Source organism: Pleurodeles waltl, chromosome 2_2 (genome assembly GCF_031143425.1).
Source record: "Pleurodeles waltl isolate 20211129_DDA chromosome 2_2, aPleWal1.hap1.20221129, whole genome shotgun sequence".
In the NCBI taxonomy this organism is placed as follows: domain Eukaryota; kingdom Metazoa; phylum Chordata; class Amphibia; order Caudata; family Salamandridae; genus Pleurodeles; species Pleurodeles waltl.
Window position 1 is genome coordinate 310,348,852 of NC_090439.1, and position 20,774 is coordinate 310,369,625.

Below are 20,774 nucleotides of genomic sequence, written 5' to 3' on the forward strand. Positions count from 1 at the left end.
TTACATGAACTCCCACAGGTTACCATAGTAGGCAAGGGTTTTTGTTGTGTATGACCCACTTGAAGAAACCATAGGATAGTAGATATGTGCTATGATAATCATTATGGAATCTCCTAGGCGGAAATTTATATTGTTTGGACAGTTGTAAATTTGTACGTATTTGTGATTTTAATATGGTATACCTAATGGTTATCTTGCGGACAAAGTTTATGCTCGGTACAGTAGGTACAAGTTTGTTTTGGTGAGAAGCCAATGATAAAGGCTGTAGAACTGATTGGTTCATTGGGAAAAGCTATTTCCTATGCCAGAGGTCTGGGCTATTATGAAAAGTTACGATAAATGCAGTAAGCCTCATTTATTTGTTATGAAATAGTTGTTAACACCAATAGATCTTTAAATGTGAATTGGTTTTGCAACATGTTAAATCATGGAAATATGTATTTTGTTACATGAAGTCTCACAAGTTACCTTTGTTGGCAAAGAGGGTAGTGTTGAATACCCCCTTTTACACTACTTAGAGGTAGAATATTTGTACTGTAATAATTATTGCTAAAATCTTATAAGGCCTGAAAGGCATAGTTGTCTGTAGGGATCTTGTAGTAAAAAAGAAATAAAAATACATGCATACAAAGAGAATACGTTTCAGAGATTAAAATGAGTTGAGGTTGCTGAAGCAATGTATATTATGAAGAGTATTTTTTTCTTTGTCTAAGAAATACTAACTGAACGTTTGTCATGTGACAATTAGGAATAAGACATGTGGCTATGCTTTTAATATGCTCCATCTGCCAGCATCATTCATATAATGTAAAGAGTCATGAAGGGCCTTCCTATTACGGTTTTACGTTGAACTAAGTGTTCTTTGAGTTCTTTTGCAATAAATGTTTAGTCCTTTCTCTTCGTTGGTATTTTATATGTTTATGTTTGTGTGTTACATGTTAAAACCTACGCTGCTAGGCCATACAGTACTGAGACCTTTTTTTGATATTTGGGGTAGCTCACGCTTAGGCATTCATAACGTTTTGTTCACATAAGCTATCCATGCCAGATTAGTGTTCTTTTTTTTCCAACATCCTAGGGATTCTAACAGTGCCTAGGGTTTGTGGATTCCCCTGGAGGGGACTGAGAAAATACACAAAATAACAAAATTTTGAGCTTTTTGAGAAAAGAATGGGAAAAAGTGCTCCAGATAAGTTTCTGTAAAAATGGCATCCATGAAAGGTTGCTGTACAAAAGTCCCCATCCTCCCGGCTTTCCGGAACATGCAGAGCCGAATCCCCCCAAAAAATTTTTACCACAGTTTTAGCATTTTTCTAAGCGGCAGCCTATTATCCCTACATTTTGTGCTCTCAGCCTACTTCCAGTTTGTGGTGGAAACCAATGTGAAACCCATGGGTGATCCAGAAAAGCTATAGATTTCTGAAAAGTAAAATTCCAAATTCAGCAAGGAGTCATATGTGTAGATCCTTCAAGTTTTTCCCAAGGAAAATAACTGCTGAAAACAAATATATCGAAAAACGGGCATATCTGACATTTGTAACTTTTTGTCACGATGGCAGATTGACAAAAGCAGTATACCATTATGTCCACTAGACCCTTCTGGTTGTGAGGGCATATAGGGTTTGTAGGTTCTCCAAGCACCCAAGTTACCCAGAGCAAACAACTGAGCTGTACCGTACAATGTTTTTTTGTTGAGTACCAAGTGTAAATCAATTTTATACCAAAATAGGCAGAGTGAAACTTCCATATTCCTGAAATGAGCACAAGATACAGAGTTTGAGAGCACTGGTTATTTCTATGTCCCTGAATTTGTGGGTACCCGTACTAGCATATGATTTGGAGGGTATTTTTCAAAATGTCATCTTTCTTAAACACCAGCTTACATTTGAAAGGCACAAATACAGTGAAATCCAATTGGTAATAACAAATGTTATACTATTCTATGCTCCCACAAGTCTTCAGATAAAAATGGTATCTCACTTGTGTGGGTAAACCTATTGCCAAAGACAGGAAACTGCCCAAAATGCAACAAGGAGACACTGCATTTTTCCAACAAAAACTGACCCTCTTTTTCCGATGTGAGTAGCTCTAGATTTTGGACCCTAGCTCAGCCATCACCTACTGAAACCTAGCCCACTTGTACATTTTTTAAAACTAGACACCTAGGGGAATCCAGGATGGCATGACTTGCTTGAATCCCATAGTTTTTTTTTTACCCACATTGCCCTGCAAACCTCCAACTTTCCTCGAAATCACATTTTTCCTTACATTTCTGTGATGCAAACTTCCATAATACACAGGAATCTACAAAACACCTAACACCCAGCATTGTCCACCTGTGCTAATAAAAACACAGCCCCTACTTGTGTGGCTGGGCCTAGTGCAGCGACAGGAATAGATAGAAAGACTGTTGCCCCCTTCAGTTGGGGTGGGGCAGAACTATGCTCATGGTATGGTGATGGGCAGCCCGGACCCCTCTTTTAAAAAAAAAAAAATGTTCCCTGGTGTCTAGTAGCCTGCTAATTTTTTGGTGGGTGGGGGCATTGCCATGTACTTTCTGGGCTATCCCCACCCCTAGACTTTTCTAAAAAAAAAAAAAAAAACACACAAAAAAAAGAAATCCCTTGTGCCTAGTGGGCTTTCTGCCCCCTGGGGCAGAAGGACTTAAGTCCCCGTTTATGTTGGGTGGGGGCATGGCCGTGCCCATTGTGGAAAGCCCCTACCCCTCTTTTATTTAAAAAAAAAAAATCCCTGGTATTTTTTAAAGTGTTCCCATCTGTATCTGGAGGGGTTGGGGGCATTAGCATGACCATTGTGGGCAGCCATCACCCCTCTTTTATTAAAATAAAATCCCTGGTGTCTAGTAGGCTTTCTGCCCCCTGGGGGATTTAAAGACTGCTTTTGTTTGTGTCAGTGTGTGAGGGCATGGGTATGCCCATTTTGGGCAGCCCCCACCCCTCTAAAAACAGTCCCTGGAATCTAGTGGGCTTTTTGACACTCCGGGGGGGCAGATTGGGGGAAATATTACCCCATATACGCCCGGGGGTCAGAAAGACTCTATTTGCATCTGGGGAGGCGTGGGGGCAATGGCATTCCAATTTTGGGCAGTCCCCACCCAAACAAGTTAAAATAAAAAGTAACCTCTGGTGCCTGGGCAGATATTGCCCCCATCTGCCCCTGGAGGGGGGGGAGACCAAATGTAAGTAAAAATTTGGGGGGGGGGAGCAAAAGCCCTTGCCCAAGGGTCCGCTCCTACCCTCCCTGGTGCCTAGTGGAGTGGATCCATGCTTGGGGACCGCCCTCCTGTGCGATCCCTGAGCAGGGATCCATCAGGGAAGAGTCTCCCCCTTTCAGTGATACATTTCTCATCTGCCTAGGTGCTCGGTGGACTGAGATAGCCCTACAAGCACCTAGGTGGTGAAAGTGAAATGAGCTGATTGCCTCATTTCACTTTAGTTTTCAGTGAATTGACACCAGCGCCTCATGCTCACTGATCATCATTTCACTGAAAACCAAAAACATCCTCAGGAGGTAGGAAAGCTCTTCCTATCTCCCAAGACTGTTTTTACCACAAAGGAAATCCCTCTGCTCTTAACGGCAGAGGGATTTCCTGAGTGTGTGCAGAGGACTTAACGGTTCCGTCCTCCGCACAAGTCCACCGTAGCTGAGGACGGAACCGTTCTGTACTCAGCACGGAAGGGGTTCAAAACTGTTTATATTTAAAAAAATGTAGAAGGGCTCACATTTATCACTAAGGGCAAGGTTCCCATTGGAACCGAAATACAGCACTTAGGCAATTGAGTGCAGGTTTCTTTTTTTATTCTGTATTTGATAGAGATAGAGGTACTTCCGCCAGCAACAAGTCGCTACCTTACTATAGTGTGTGTGTGTGTGTGTGTGTGTGTGTGTGTGTATATATGTATGTATGTATATGTGTGTGTGTGTATATATATATATATATATATATATACACACAAAGAGGCCTTTCATTTCAGTCAGCCACTGTACCTCCATCCATGAGAGCAGACAGCATGGGGCAGTGGGTCGGCGCACCTCAGCCATTGGCTCTCTTGTCAAGTCAGTGACAGCATTTATCTTATCACATGTATACAGCATCCTGGAAATGAGTGCGCTTTAGTGCTATGGCTGGCTATCTAGTTTTGTATTTTCACCTTTTTAAATGTCCTCTTTAATTTAATGTGTTCTCCTCTATTTATTTCCGGTTTTAGAGCATATAGCAGCTCCCCATGCAATGCTGGTGGCCGTTTGATTACCTACAATTTCCATTCATTGCTCATATTTCCATTAATAATGTATGGCCCTTACCAAACCTCACTGTGTAACTGTTAAAATAAATGCATATACACTAGTTTAGCTAAGACAATGTCCAACCATCTCCTTGTAAAACAGTATGGATCATTAAATGCCTGACCCTCAAACAACTTACCATAATTTTTAAAGCACTCCGATCTGGAGCTTTATGCTCTTCAGTTGGAGGGCTGGACCATCTTGTGGTTGATTCTGTAACTACATTTTGTGGCCTGAAGAGTGCTAAAGAAAAACTCACACATATATTTAAAGTTGCTTAGAATAAAAATGTGTTTATTTTAAATATTGTTTGTGAACATAATTGTTGTCCATTGTCATTTGTATATTGATAAGGTTTACTTTGGAATATGGTTTTATAAATTATTGTTGTGGCCTTTTGACAAAGACAATAGATCCGTCTATCTCGGTTGATGTGCTGATGCCTTGCTGTAGCCAATCAGCCAGCTTTTTGAATATTTGTCTTCTGACTCTTTGACAAAGCCAGTAAGTCTTTGTTATCTAACATGACCTCTGTTTATATTGTTACTTTACATGAAAAGCTCAGAAATTCACTGTAAAACACAAAGGTTAAAGTGATGTTATAGTTAGATCTGGTAGTAATATCTATCTTTATATCGAAAAAAAACTTCAGAAATTCACTGAAAAAACAAAGGTTAAAGTGACTTTCTAGGTAGGTAAGAATGTCAGTTAAAATGTAACATTTTAAAATAATACAAAACACTGAAACTCACTAGTTATAGTTAATTGAAGTAACTAAAACTTGCAGCTTCATTCACTGCGTATGATCTCACGTATTACAACACTCATGACATATTCTGTGACATCACGGATGACATCACAAATGACAGCTGAAATGATATCCTTAATGACAACACAGTACATGGCAGAAATGTGTGTAATATGTCCATCCACAGAGGGTGGTGGTTCGAGCCTTTGCTTTTAAGGCTCTCTCCTGTAACGATGTTACACAACTGTTGCTAAAATGTGACCACCTCCCCCCTGACTGCAGTGGACACCTAAAAGACTGCCTCTCATCCACCCAGTCTTGAATAGGGAAGAATTTCCTTAAAGTAAATGGTAACCAAAGTGACATTTTGTTTGTTGTCGAGGTCATTTACTTTGGTCTGAGAGGCATAGACCTTCCAGTCTAAGGGTTAATTTGCTGTCCCCACAGGTATGCTAAAAACCTTTGTTTCTGATTTCACCAACATATAAACTTCGTTACCCTTAGTCAGAATGTCTGGTCATACTTTGATTTGATTCTCTTCCGATTCAAGAACATGATACCTTTTACGTTTCAGGAGAAGCAAGCATTGTTGTCAAGTCAATCATTTGGCTCCTTTGGTTTATGACAATTCCATATACCTTGGTCTTCAGAGCTACACCTGACCAAATTGTTCTACTCTGAGTCAAAGAAAGACAATGTTAATAAAAAGCTTTTGGTATGCTTCCATGCAAGAAAAAGTTGGTTAGTTATAGTTAGGACCATGTTTCCAAAGGAAAAGTGTTTTTTTTATTTGCCTATATCTTTGGCACCCTATGCCGAATATTCACGAAATTTTCCAAAAAACATGTTCCTGAGAATCTTGTTATGCCTGTGATGTTTTGGGGTGATCCGTCAAACGGGGCTGAGAAGTAGGGGGGTCAAAAAAGGTGCGTTTCCCATGTTAATTTCCATAGGGACTTTGAACATGACTACAGCCCGAATTGCTGAACAGAATTACACCAAATTTGGCAGAACATTAGCTCTTGGTCCAGAAAGAAGACTTTTTCTTGTTTGGTGTAAATGCGTTTAGTAGTTTTTGAGATAGTAAAAGAAAAAGAAATATACATATCTAGAGACAAAAAGGATTTTCAAATATTCGCACAAATAGAAGCCCTGTAATTTGCTGCCCACAACCTAAAAAGAAAGTTGTGGCCACCATTTTAATACCCTGGGACAGAGCCCCCAGGGCTAGAAAAAAAAGAAAAATAGCATAATGGGTCAGGGTAGAGGGACCCTGCTCCAGGGCTGTGATATAGGGGTGCTTGAGTGTCAAATTATGGGTTTAAAATGATTTTTTTCACCATGCGCAAATTATTTACGAATATTAGTCCAAGAATATTTGCAAATAATTTGCGAATATTCTCAAGCAAATATTTGCAAATAATTTGAGAATATTGTGCATGGTGAAAAAAAAACATTCACAGACTCATTCATACACTAATTCATTCACTCATACATGTACCCAGAGACTCATGCACCCACTCAGACTCACTCATAGTCTCACACACCCACTTTCAGATCCACTCAGACATTCACGCACCCACTCACAGATCCACTGACAGAGACAGGCCCTGTGGCCAACCCCGCTGCACACGGCTAGAGGCTGTGCACAGTGCCGGGTTGGGTGATTATTAGGGCTTGACTGCATGTCCTGCGGCCAGCCTCATGCTTTGGTGGTTGGATTAACGTATAAACGTTTAAATTACTTTACCTTAAAAAAAACATATAAATTCTCTGAAAAAAAACAAAGGTCACAAGGACCTTATAGTTCGGTTCTGAATGTACTTGTACAAAACCATAGAAATTCAGCATTTATCTTTATAGTTATTTCAAGTCATTGTAACTCGCGCCTTTGCCATGCACAGCTAATTACTCCACATATTATATAATTGATGACACCTTCTATGGCATCTTTGATATTATCACTGCCACATATGGAATAAAACTATATTGATGAGAAAACTGTGCATGGCGAGAGTGTGACTTATAGTTACCTTAGGTGATGAGTTATAGTTACTTGAAATAACTAACTATAACTGTTGAAATTGTATGGTTTTGTATAAGTAAATTCAGAACCTAACTATAACGTCCCTGTAAACTTTGTTTTTTTTCAGTAAATAAAAAATAAATATATATATATATATATATATATATATATATGTATATATATATATATATATATATATGTGTGTGTGTGTGTACACAGTAGGGCTTTCAGTCACCACCCTTCCTCCTTTGCTTTGTTGTAGTGCCATTCATGTTTTATTTTCACCCAGCACACAAATAACATGGGCAGTGGGTCAGCCCACTACACCTACTGTTCCCTTCTATGTGAGTTGAGGCATTAGGCACCAGCACAATTTCCTCACCGACACAGAAACTAGTTCTCTCTGGTGTTAGTGACCTCTGGCCCAGTGTGTGAGGTGCTTTCTTTAAAAAAAAAATTTTTTTAAAAGTAGTTTTCTTCTTTTCTATGCTCTTCTTATTATTTTGCTTTATGTAGTTAAGTGTGTTCTATTTTTATTTTAGTTAGTAGACAATAGGAATTTGCACTGTTTAAGATTCCTAATGCTGTGACCATGTGCTTAGAAATTGCAGCAACCAGATTGGATCCTACAATGGCAATAAAATAACGTGGTCCATTTACTTATTACTATCAATTTGTGACATCTTTATTCACTATCTGATTCCGACATCACAACCTCAACTGTAATAAATTAGTAGAGCTTTTTTTTAATTGAAATGTTTAGGCTTTATGTGCAACAAATCAAAAGGGCAACCTGTAGCACTGGTTCCCCAGAATATCTCCAAAGTAGTGATTTCCCTCAACACTGCCTGGACATTGCATGAGGCATCAGTAGTCTGAGTGCACACCTGCGGCATTGGCTGGTCATAAGTTCCATGCTCAGTAAATCTCACTTAGAACACAGTCTGTTCACAAAGCTGGCTTTGAAAGTGTATTACTGTAAACCAGGAGTCTCCAACTTTTTCTGTAGTAAGAGCTTTGTTTGCTCAAGCAAAGTCCTTGCTGGGGGCAGGCGGGGGCATCGCCATCCTACACAGAGACACCATCAAAGTCACCACCAGCTCCCAAGACACTACCGGCAACACTGAATACATGCACTTCCTCATCCACATCAACAACAACTCCACCCTCAGAGGTACACTAATCTACAGATCACCCGGACCATGCCCCACCTTCTGCGACACCATTGCCGACAGTATCAGCCCGTAAGCCCTCACCTCCACAGACTACATCATCCTCGGTGATTTCAACTTTCACTTAGAAAACCCACAAGACCGCAACACTATCTCCCTCATAGACAACCTCAACAACCTCGGACTCAAACAACTGGTCACCGCACCCACCCACTCAGCAGGACACACGCTGGACGCAATCTTCACCTCAAGCCAACACATAGCCTACACCCACACCACCGAACTCCTCTGGACAGACCACCGCTGCGTCTACTTCTCCTTCACCAAACCCCCCACACACTACCATCAACACACCACACCCTACCGCATGTGGGACAAGATCCCCACAGAACTACTAAACTCCCAACTGGCCCATAACCCTCCCCCCCACAACAACGACCCCAACGCAGGAGCACACAACCTCTCTAAATGGATCACTACCTGCGCAGACACACTAGCACCCCTCAGAAAACACATCACCACCGCAACATCAAGAACGCCCCATGGTTCACCCCTGAACTCCAAGACTCCAAGCGCAAATGCCGCCAAGCTGAGAAAATTTGGAGACTAGAACCCTCCTCAACCAAGTTCTCCAGACTCAAAACCAACATTCACACCCATCACCAACTCATACGCACCGCCAAAAGAGATCACTACAAGACACGCCTTGACAACAACTCCCAAAACAGCAAAGAACTCTTCACCATCATCAACAAACTTGCCAAACCCAAAGCCAGCAACATAGACCCCACACACACACAGCCCCTATGTGACGCCCTTTCCAACCACTTCCTCCACAAAATCCTGGACATCCGCAACAGCTTCATATCACACGAACCCACCACACATACCCCTCTCCCACCCAACTCAACCCCCCTCAAGAACCCCCTCCCACCACACTATCCACATGGACCCCTACCACACACGAAGAAACCGAAAAAACCATAAACTCCATCCACTCTGGTTCCCCCTCCGACCCCTGCGACACTGCATCTACAACAAAGCTAGCCCTACCATCGCCCCCATACTCTACAACCTAATCAACTCCTCTTTCGACTCCGCCACCTACCCAGACCCATGGAAGCATCCGGAAATTACCGCTCTCCTAAAAAATAAACAAGCTGACCCAGAGATCCTCTTCAACTACCGCCCCATCTCCCTCCTCCCGTTCCCCGCCAAGGTTGCAGAGAAATTAGTCAACACTCGCCTATCCCACTTCCTCGAAGCAACCAACACCCTTGACCCCTCACAATCTGGGTTCCGCAAGAACCACAGCACAGAAACCGCCCTCATCGCATGCACTGACGACATCAGGACCAAAGTCGACAAAGGCGAGACCGTCGCACTCATCCTCCTAGACCTCTCTGCAGCTTTTGACACCGTCTGCCACCACACACTCCGCACACGCATCCACAACATAGGTATCCGCCACAAAGCCTTAGACTGGCTCTCCTCCTTCCTCACCGACCGAACCCAGAGAGTCCGCCTCCCGCCCTTCCACTCCAACACTACCAAGATCACCTGCGGAGTCCCCCAAGGGTCCTACCTCAGCCCCACACTCTTCAACATCTACATGATCCCCCTAGCCAACATTCTCCGAGCACACGGAATCACCATCCTCTCATATGCAGATGACACCCAACTCATCCTCTCCCTCACTTGCAACCCCACCACCGCCAAAACCAACCTACATGCCGCTCTCTTAGACACCGCCAATTGGATGACCATTAACCATCTCAAGCTCATCTCAAACAAAACCGAAGTCATCATCTTCGGCCCCAACAAAACCACATGGGATGACTCCTGGTGGCCCACCGCCTTAGACCCTGCACCCACCCACGCAACCCACGCACGCAACCTCAGCATCATCCTCGAGCCCTCCCTCTCCATGACACAGCAAATCAATGCTCTAACCTCCTCCTGCTTCCACACACTCCGCACCCTATAAAAATCCTTCAAATGGATCCCCCCAGAAACCAGAAAGACAGTCACCCATGCACCCATCAGCAGCAGACTGGACTACGGCAACGCCCTCTACGCCGGCACCACACTCAAACTCAGACGCAAACTCCAAAGAATCCAGAACACAGCAGCGCTCCTCGTCCTTGGCCTCCCCCGACACAAACGAATCTCACCACACCTCAAATCCCTACACTGGCTCCCCATAGACAAGAGAATTGCATTCAAGATCCTCATCCACGCACACAAATCCCTCCACAACACCGGCCCAACCTACCTCAATAAAAGAGTAAACTTCCACACTCCCACACGCAACCTCCGATCAGCCGACCTCGCCTAGCCACAGTCCCCCGCATCCAGCACACCACCACAGGAGGCAGGTCTTTCTCCTGCCTCGCCCCCAAAACCTGGAACTCCCTCCCCACTGACCTTCGCAAAACCAAAGACCTACTGGTCTTCAGAAAGAACCTCAAGACTTGGCTGTTCGACCAGTGACCCTCCCTGGCCCGCCCCCCAGTTCCCCAGCGCCTTGAGACCCTCACGGGTGAGTAGCGCGCTCTACAAATTTCGTTGATTGATTGATTTATTGCGAGTTACAAGCAACTATTAGTGCTGTAAAATAGTAATCACATACGTAAACATACTAAGAACACCATAAACGGGGTTATCAGTAGCGACCACCCAAGACTTTCAGGCGTGATTATCAGTAGAAATACCAGGGAAAAGCCCATCAGTATTAAATGTCTTCACCTAACTAATGAAATGTCAGCCAACGCATGAGGTGCCCCTTAGCACAAAGGACCACCGCAGTATGTCTCTCATTCAGTTATCAACTTTAAATGTGTTTTCTAACTATAAGTGAAGACAGATGGCCACGAGGCAGATCCCGTAGCCAGACACAGTAAATGTTTGAGTCTTATTATGATGCCCGGTCATTGGTTTGCCAGCCTACTACTCTAAGCGCCTTCAGGTGAGCAGTGCCACCTTCTTTAATATGCCCAGATCCTCTGAAAGTGGTACTGGACTCTTTCAGCTCTGAGAGCTACTTCAAGGGTTCTGGTGAACTACCAGTAGCTTCCGAGCTACTCATTGGAGAACCCTGCTGTAAACAGACTGTTACAAGCTATACTTAGTTCCATATTTCCCATAATAGTTCCACACACCTGCAACCGGACGTCCTCTTTACAAGGGGGACAACAGACGTTGATGTTGTTTATTATTTGGTGTGATGTTGGTTCAGGTCTTAGAAGGTGTAAAGTACACACCTTTCATACACAAAAAGTCTCTTGCGTGTTACCTGGGCGCGTCATAAAATTATAAAGTAACTCCTCCGTGGAAGGCAGTGTTAAGCAAAGATTATGTTCTTTCCCCTTTAGTGAACTCTTACACCGCCGAGTGATGCACTACTTCAGAAAATTATGCACGTCCGTTGAGCCAAACAAAACCAACATGCTAGGGTTCTAAACTTACGCCACCCACCGCAAAAGCCCCCGTCTGCCCTTGGCATGGCTCCCTCTGCAGCTGCCCTTTTTTCCCTTTTTAGGGTCGAGCCTGCGTTGCATGCGCTTGTGCATGCGTAACGCAGCGAGACAGTTTAGTTATTAGAAAAGGGCTAGGAGCCCTGTCGACGTCACATCAGTGTGTTTCATTGGTTCGTGGGCTTGCCTAGTAGAATCTGCTTGCTTTCATTAGTGGAAGGCATGCACACGTCATGCCTTTTCCGGTGGTTAGCCCTCCTCGAGCGCAGCGACCAAGTACAGAAAACATGCGAGGCTCGCTGTTTTCTGTCGGATCGTGGACTACTTTTTCTCTATTTTCCTAGCGCGATTTCGCTTGGCAGAAGTTAATTTCACTTTTTCGGGTTACGTACATAAAAGCACTTTTGCCGATAGATGAAAAGTCGGGTTAGGAGTTTACAACGCGAGCAGATCTAACATGAGCAAACGCGAGACCCGTTGCATTGCAAATGCTTGTTTTAATTGACTACATGCAGACGTGTTTTTCCAACACTTCGCTTTCCCAGAACAATGTGGCTTTCCTAATTACAAAGAAAGCTTGTGGTTGCCCAGTTTTATTTCCTCCTGCCGTTGTACTGTGTTTTCATTGCCATTACCTTAGGAAGGTTTATCCTGAAAGGATACACCCCTCTAAGTAAGTTCTGTTGCAGCCGCCAGCTTGTCTCGGATCCCCGAGGTCATTTCCTTCTGTGTTTGCAAAGACGTATTTCTCTAACCTCACCCAAAGTTCAAAGGTAGACGGTCAGACTATAATTTTTGCTAAGAACATGCTTTGATCCATATTTTAGATGTTTTGTGCCATGTCACTTTATCTCCAACTATTCCTCTAAAGCAGCATTGCTTCCCACATGTGTTTTATTTCTGAGATTATAACACATTCAAATATTAATGTGTGCTAATAAATGCCGCCGCTATCCAGATCTCACAGAGAGGGTGAAACGTGTAGAGAAATATAAATAAATCTCAGCCACTGGATTAGGCAGTTAAAAGCCTTTCTCCATATGCCACCCTACCAAACTCTATAGGCTGACGAGCCAATATCTTAACAATAACAAGGACGAAGATTTAACAAATGCTAGTGTATTTCTAATAACTAACTTAGAATAAATGTACAGAAATTGTAGTAAGGTTCTTAAGTAAACAACAGTCCTCTGAATGTGTCTTATTTCCAAACTGCATATATCTATATGATATTTTTCCCAAATAACATGTTGACAGGGACGGCCTTTAGCATGGGCGCCAATATTCTGAAGGGCTCATGGAAATGTGTGCATTAAGGTTATGCCAGTAGCAGCGCCCTTCTCATCTTACTTCAGCCTGTGTCCTTACCTTTACCCCCCTTCCATGCCCTCCCTTCCCCCTCTCACCCCCGCTGACACACATCAACAAAACGATCATCTGCATGAGACAGTTAAGCTATCAGTGATGTTGGTGAGCTTGGTGGTCCGGGGATGCTTGTGTTCAGGGACCAGTCTCTGCTCATCCAGGTACTTACCAGTGAACACAAAAGGGCCCTGTGCTGCCTCATTTAATTCACTACCGTCAGCAAGGACACCAAATTTCTATCCGCCCACGCCCAGGGCACTACCTTAGCAAAGGCTGGCTCTGCATGTTGAGTATATTAATTTAACCTAAAGAGCAAAGACTAGACAGAGCCATGACATGATTTCCAGCAGTTTTCTGATGCAATGTTCTGCCAAATTTCTCTTGATCCTGACCATAGTAAAAATTTACTTTGAAGTTTCCTCCTCCATTTTGAGACAATCTTTACCTTCAATGCACTGACTAAAGGGCAACAGGCTTTGTCACTTTCTAGCACAGTGTGGATGGCACTGTGCTAATCCTCTGCTTACAAACTCTGCCAGAAAAATTGACAGTTGAGGTGAGCATATTTAGAGTGTCTGTGGTTTTGTGGAACACGCCATATAAAGGTGCTGCTCTCCACACACGCCTATCTATCTGTCTATTTATCTTTCATTCCCTCCACATCGTTGTTGCTCTGTGATCATTTTATTTCTGCACATCGCTTGAAGAAGTGAACTTGACACATTTTGCCCAAAGGTCTTTGTTACATGATGTGCTTTCTACGAGTGAAATCGTTTATAGAACGTTTGCAACAAAAATCATGCCATAGCACTTGTGAAAAACCACCCAGAAGTGTATAATGACATGGAGCAATTGCCAACAAGTCATTCTTAAATGGTACAATGTATCTTAACGTTATAGAGCTGTATTAGCTATCATAATTTTTGCACCTCAGGAACTTCGCATCGCTCCGGGAATTCAGGAAATGACTCAAGACATGGCTGTTCAAATGAAAAGAGCACTGTGAAGGAGCTAGAAACTCCAGGCCTTGAGACCCTCACGGGTGACTTGTTGCACTTTATAAATCCTGATTGATTGATTGATCATGTATTTTACATAATCTCATGACATTCATTCTCAGGCAATAACATAATGTATTCACATTTTTTTAAACTGAAAAATGTTCCAAGTGACAATACTGTAATAAACACTGTTGGATCACTGCAGTGTTTCTAGTGTATTACTGCATCCAGATCAATTGTGGCTTTAGTAAAGAGTATCCCCTTATCCATAAGTTAACAAGCCTTAGTGGCTAGTCCTCTTATTAGTTCATTGTTGGTTTGTAGAGTAGCCATCACCAAATCTTGCCTGATCACGTCAATTGCAGTCATAGTCAAGATCATTGTTCACATAGGCAAATGTCGACCCTTTAAAACAAAATATAAAAACACATTATTTCCATGTAGTTCCACACATAATGAATAAAAGCTTACAAAGAAAATTGAATCATAAATATCAGTTACTGGTATCATCCACATTGGGCCAACAGTAACAAAGGTCTAAGAGATTCCAGTTCTTCATCACAGTTCATCCTCTACAGGATTACTGTGTTGATGTTTATTATCAACTGATACTCTAACCATCATAATGATAATATCCGGTCTCCCCCTCTGATGTGTTTCAGTATGTGGTCAATGCCAAAAAAAAAACATAACTTTGTCCCATCACTGTAATGATAATTTTTAAATCGTGTGGCGGTACTTTTGTTCATATCTTGATTACTGATTGCTCTGATGTGTTCAACAATTCGTTTTTTCACTGGAAATAAAGTGCTGGCAATATGTAATCCCGGGCATGGACAGCTAAGGCCATAGACTGTGAACTCAGTGTTACAAGTTATGTGTTGTGATCTGGTACTTTCTTCCTGTGCTTGGGTCTTTTACCTCACTCATTGGTCCACTGTGCCTTGCTTCCACAAGTAGAAACCTGTCTGCTCTCCACACACGTCTGTCTGTCTGTCTATCTATCTTTATCTGTAGCTACCGACCTATCTATCTGTATCTACCTACCTACCTATCTCTATCTATATATCTACTCATCTATCTGTATCTGTTCACCTAGCTATCTATCTATCCAGCTGTGTACACTGTGGTGGTAATGCTGAGATATGCACAGTTGATGAATACTTGTCAGGTATTTCTCCAGACAAGCATCTACCTACAGGATCATAGTTGCAATGGTAGTCAGCAAATTAGATCTGATCTATTGAAGGATATGTTTTTCATGACCTATTGTTGGTGGCTCTTCTAGGTTTGGAAGACATTTTGAAAGCCCTCTCTTGTGGCAGAGCATCATCATGATCCTCACCATGTTGATGATGCTGAAGCTGTGCACGGAAGTCAGGGTGGCGAATGAGCTGAATTTGAAGCGACGCTCCTTTGCAGGTAAGGGCTATGACTGTGAATTACCTAACACTCACGCCTGACAAAACTCACCCTGTACCTTTCCAAAGTATGCAGCCCTTCCCGTTAATGGTTTTTATTGCAGCTAATGAAAACATTTTTGTATACTATTGTAGTGTTTTATGCATCATCTCATTGTGGCAGTAAAAATATTGTTTAGGAAAGCCCAGTTGTGTGTTGGGGAATTTAATACAGCTGTTAGTTAAGAGACATTAGCTGTAGGGTTCTCAAAGAGTATTGTAAGAAACAGTTCGCATATAGAGGTCTTAATAGCAAATATTCCTCGTAATCTTGATGGGGTCAGTAAGAGGAGTTATCAGTTTAATCGCGATTTTGAGATGTAGTGTTTCAGCCGAGCACCTGGGCTGCTGAAAACAGCTAGGATTTCCCAGTGAAATACTGGGCAAAATCATGAAGGAATTAGTATAGAAACACTGATTCTCACATCATTCCCCCAAATCCTGTGTACTGGAGTATTTTCGTCCCCCACCCATATTATTGATAGCTCCAAAACATCAGCAACTCCTATCTCTAAGGGAAGGACTGGATAGGGAAAGGAAAAATCCACCAAACTCAGAATGAATGCCAAGTAGGAGAATGTCATATGTCCAGCTCAGTACGAGGGCAGGCGCTGTGTTTCAAGATCTCCGGGATTTAGAAATCTTCTTCGATATCTGATTGCATAGCTTGTGGTCATTGACACTCCTACATTCACACTGTTTAATGCTAACTTGTAAGAGGTGTATTTACTTTCAGTGGTATCCAAAGCCCTCCTTTACCTACTTTGGTGAGAAAAATGTAATACAAGCCCCTGTTGAAGTTGGCCATAAAAATTGGCTTGGGCTCTGTCTATATAGTTTGTTGCAAAACGTATGCTAGTTGCACTTATTCTGCACAGATGTCAAAGTTTGCACAAAAGATTGGATTAATGTCAATATTTGTAAATTCCATAGTAGTTGTCTACCTTTTCGAGTGCTGTTTTCAAAGACTGAGAGCTAATGTTGTGATTATTATTGTTATAATATTGGTGGCGGAAGATCTTCAGCTCAATAAGCGACGGTGTGGTCTAACTGAATTTCAATGTCACAATTATCCCAGCAACCTAAGCTGAGAGGGGTAAAGTTTAAGCGTAAGGACAGGTGCAAACTGGATGCAGGTATAGGTGAAGACGCGCAAGAACTGGAGAAATCCTTCATCACAATGAAGAAAAGAAGGAAACTGATTCTCTGTGTGCAAGGTTTTTGCAGTGGGCGCCATGGTTTGTTTTGTTTGGGCAGATATGGACACATAGAGCCTGACAGTGATGTGTACACTGTCACAGTTATTCACATTGTGGCCTTTCAGAAGACAGTTTTCATCAATAATGTATTACTTCCAATACGTTTGTGCTGAATAGTCAAAACACACATTTCATGCAATTTACACAAAGCCTTGAGAAAGCTTAGATGCTTTAAAGGTGTGAGTGAAACGTGCTGACTAAAGTATGTATGGTTATTTTGCTTGTCTCATTTCTACTTCATTAACAACGTCTTTTAATATTGATGATCTTTACCTAAACTGTATGCCCATAGGACCATGTTTGCAAATGTTTTTAAATCCCTTCTCAGACTGATTAGCAGCTATCTTTTGACCTAAGCATGATCTGTAACCTCGCACCAGATCAAAATAATCCAGATCAAAATGATCAACTTTCTGTTTTTTTTAAACATGTCAGCCCCTCCTGAGGGTGAAGTGATCATGTGCACTTGTTTATTAGCATCTTATTTTAATTACATTCTTAGCTGACATGGAAGCAGTAAGGGTGTGCTGACCATTTCACACAAGTTTTCTTAGAAGTGGCTGACTTTTTCGTTTAATAAATAATTATAATGTTAAATTTATGTGTGTTATTGCTCATGTGAGGTTAGATTTATCCACTGTTAGGATTTGGTGAGGTCTAGATGAAGGTCAGATATTTCTTAGTATAAAAACTAAATATTCAGAGGGTCTACACATCATTGTGGATCGTGTGTACATGACGCAAGTAGTTATCCTGAATGTCTGGATTGAACCTGGCACTCTGTGAACACAAGTAGGGTAGAGGCTAGTAGCATAGCCAGTATATATGATGAGCCCTACTGCAATGAAGGAAATGGGCCATTCTGGCTGTTGTTTGAATGATAAAATACAGCAATACTCAGGGTTCAGTGGGCTCTAGACCTTGGTGCCACTGCAGCTACAGCACAAATTGAAGCTATACCCCTGCTAAAGGCTGAAAGCCTCACTAAGGCCTTGTTTTGTTTTTGTAATGCACATTGTACACATTAGTATTGGGTTACCACTGTGCTGGACCTGACATTCTTGGCTTGTTTTTTCACCCCACCTTTTGCCTTCCAGCCAGCTGTTTTCGCTTATTCATTTGTTTTGCTGGCCTTAGGACTATGCACATTTTACCGCTGCTAACCAGTGTTAAAATGTTTATACTCTCACCTTTATACATGGTTCAATTGCCTTACACCCTCTTAGAAATTGTGTCTGTAGTCAGTAGAGGTATGCACCCGGTCCAAGTCGGGACCACAATCCTAGTCTGAGTAAGTCAGATGCACAACCTAAATTAACCCGTGCTCACTCTCTGGTAGCTTAGCACAGAGCAGTCAAACTTAGGAGGCAATGTGTAAAGTATTTGTGCAACACTCGAATTATAGTACAAAGTGAAAACACCACAAAAAATCTCCTGTTTTAAAAAATAGAGAATATTTATCTGAGTAAAACAAGACCAAAACAACAAAGATCCAATAAGTTAAACTCAAGATATTCATTTCTAAAGATTGAACTGCAATAGTTGAGCCAAAAGTCCGATCTTGGGTGCGAAGAGCTGCCTGGTGTCATGGTCTCTGGAGACGGAATTGCGCCCACTCACTCTGATCCTTTGTGCGAGCAATGCTTGTTCGGTGCAAACCGCCTTGTCATTTGTGTCCCTTAGACTTCAGAAGGCAAGCCAGCAAGCTCTTGGAGAACTTGGGTTCAAGGATGTAGAACACAGGTCAGTCATTCTCACTGCAGGCAAGAAGCAGCAGGCCAACACAGCAAAGCAAGTAGCAAAGTGGCAGTCCCTCCTACAGCACAGCACACAGCAAGCAGTGGGCCAACACATCAATGCAATTAGAAGAGTTGCAGTTCCTTCTGGCAGACAGCATTCCTTCTTTGTGGCAGAATGTACTTTGTTCCAGTAGAGTTCTGATGTGTTGGGGTTTGGAGTCCAATACTTATACCCAGTTGAGCCTTTGAAATGGGGGAAGAACTTCAGAGAGAAGCCTTTGAAGCACACAAGGTCCTTGCTGTTTCTTCCCTGGCTCCAGACACTCTACAGGGCTTTGTGTGGGGAAAAAGCACAGCCCTATTCCGCTGTAAGTGTCAGCTCCTTTCTCTTATCTAGCCCAGGAAGGTCTATCAGCCTGGTGATGAGCCATCAGTATGCAAATCCAGCTCCCATTTTGTCTGACTCTCTAGAGGGACTGCACAAATCCCAGCTGTCATTCACCCCAAACATGTTTTCAGAGGCAGGCAGAGGCACAGAATGGTTAAAGTAAGAAATTGGCAACTTTCTAAAAGTGCAAAAACAATATATGATGGACAGCATACAGAACAAATCAAACATTCATCCCCAGTCACCGATCTGGGTTTAATCCATCAGTTTTTTTGCTTGCTATGCCATTCCAGTTTGGACCCAGCCATATGAAAATCAGTCTTGACCCTGTTCCCCAGGGGAACAGTCCAGCCCTAACTGCCCGGCCAGAATCTCCCTGGACCAGAAACAAGCATCCTGGGACCGGTTTCAGAGTATCACCCTTCATCAGCCACGAGAGACTAATCAGTACATTGATGGGCTTCCCTGCTTAGGGTGATAGAACATGGACAATGATCCACTACTGCAGGGGCACTTGTCAATTCTTCAGTTCTCTGAATGCAGTTGGATCCCTCTGCCTATACTCTCCTGAGCCACTGGATAGACCAATGTTGAACCCTTCTCCTCATTGGGGACCCCATGTTTGCAGCACCTCACTTACCCTGCTGACAGATGCATCCAGGAGGCAGACAGTACTGCCATGGCCAACAAAGTTATGTGCCCCATTTCACCCCTTGGGTCTGACTTCTGTCACCAGCCCAAGAAAAACTCTGTCCACAAGGACAACAACCAGCTGAGGCCACTGACAATTATCAGTGTCAACAACCAGGCCCGGGCCATCCAGGAGTCTCTGATGTCTGTAGATGCACCCTTTTCTGCTGTACCTTCCACCAGTTCAGGGGTGGTATCCTGAAACTGGCCACCCAACCTAGGGTCTGTTCCCTGGGGCTAAACAGGAGACAGGGGTGGACTCTCCCTCACCCAGCCCTTCCATCCTGTACCCTCTGCCTGTGAATGAAACCCTCAGAAAACTAAACAGATAGGGCACCAGTGGTGGCCACTCCTACCAGTTCCCCTGACACTGGGTGTGAGAAAGTAGCCTCTTTCTAGCCTTGTTACCCCCACTTTTGGCCTGTTTGTGAGTATATGTCAGGGTGTTTTCACTGTCTCACTGGGATCCTGCTAGCGAGGGCCCAGTGCTCATAGTGAAAACCCTATGTTTTCAGTATGTTTGTTATGTGTCACTGGGACCCTGCTAGTCAGGACCCCAGTGCTCATAAGTTTGTGGCCTATACTGGGAGTGCAGAATTATTAGGCAAGTTGTATTTTTGAGGATTAATTTTATTATTGAACAACAACCATGTTCTCAATGAACCCAAAAAACTCATTAATATCAAAGCTGAATATTATTGGAAGTAGTTTTTAGTTTGTTTTTAGTTTTAGCTATGTTAGGGGGATATCTGTGTGTGCAGGTGACTATTACTGTGCATAATTATTAGGCAACTTAACAAAAAAAAATATATACCCATTTCAATTATTTATTATTACCAGTGAAACCAATATAACATCTCAACATTCACAAATATACATTTCTGACATTCAAAAACAAAACAAAAACAAATCAGTGACCAATATAGCCACCTTTCTTTGCAAGGACACTCAAAAGCCTGCCATCCATTGATTCTGTCAGTGTTTTGATCTTTTCACCATCAACATTGCGTGCAGCAGCAACCACAGCCTCCCAGACACTGTTCAGAGAGGTGTACTGTTTTCCCTCCTTGTAAATCTCACATTTGATGATGGACCACAGGTTCTCAATGGGGTTCAGATCAGGTGAACAAGGAGGCCATGTC

At 42.7% G+C, this 20,774-nt stretch overlaps 1 protein-coding gene across 2 annotated transcripts in view; it reads left to right on the plus strand.

The window, feature by feature from the left end:
- SLC66A2 (solute carrier family 66 member 2) overlaps positions 1 to 20,774 on the plus strand; it is a 298,272-nt gene that overhangs the window by 47,855 nt on the left and 229,643 nt on the right. For both annotated transcript variants that reach the window (XM_069219778.1, XM_069219779.1), the window contains exon 3: positions 15,385 to 15,518. In XM_069219778.1, the coding sequence (XP_069075879.1) occupies positions 15,385 to 15,518 (134 nt within the window). The remainder of the gene's footprint in view (positions 1 to 15,384; positions 15,519 to 20,774) is intronic.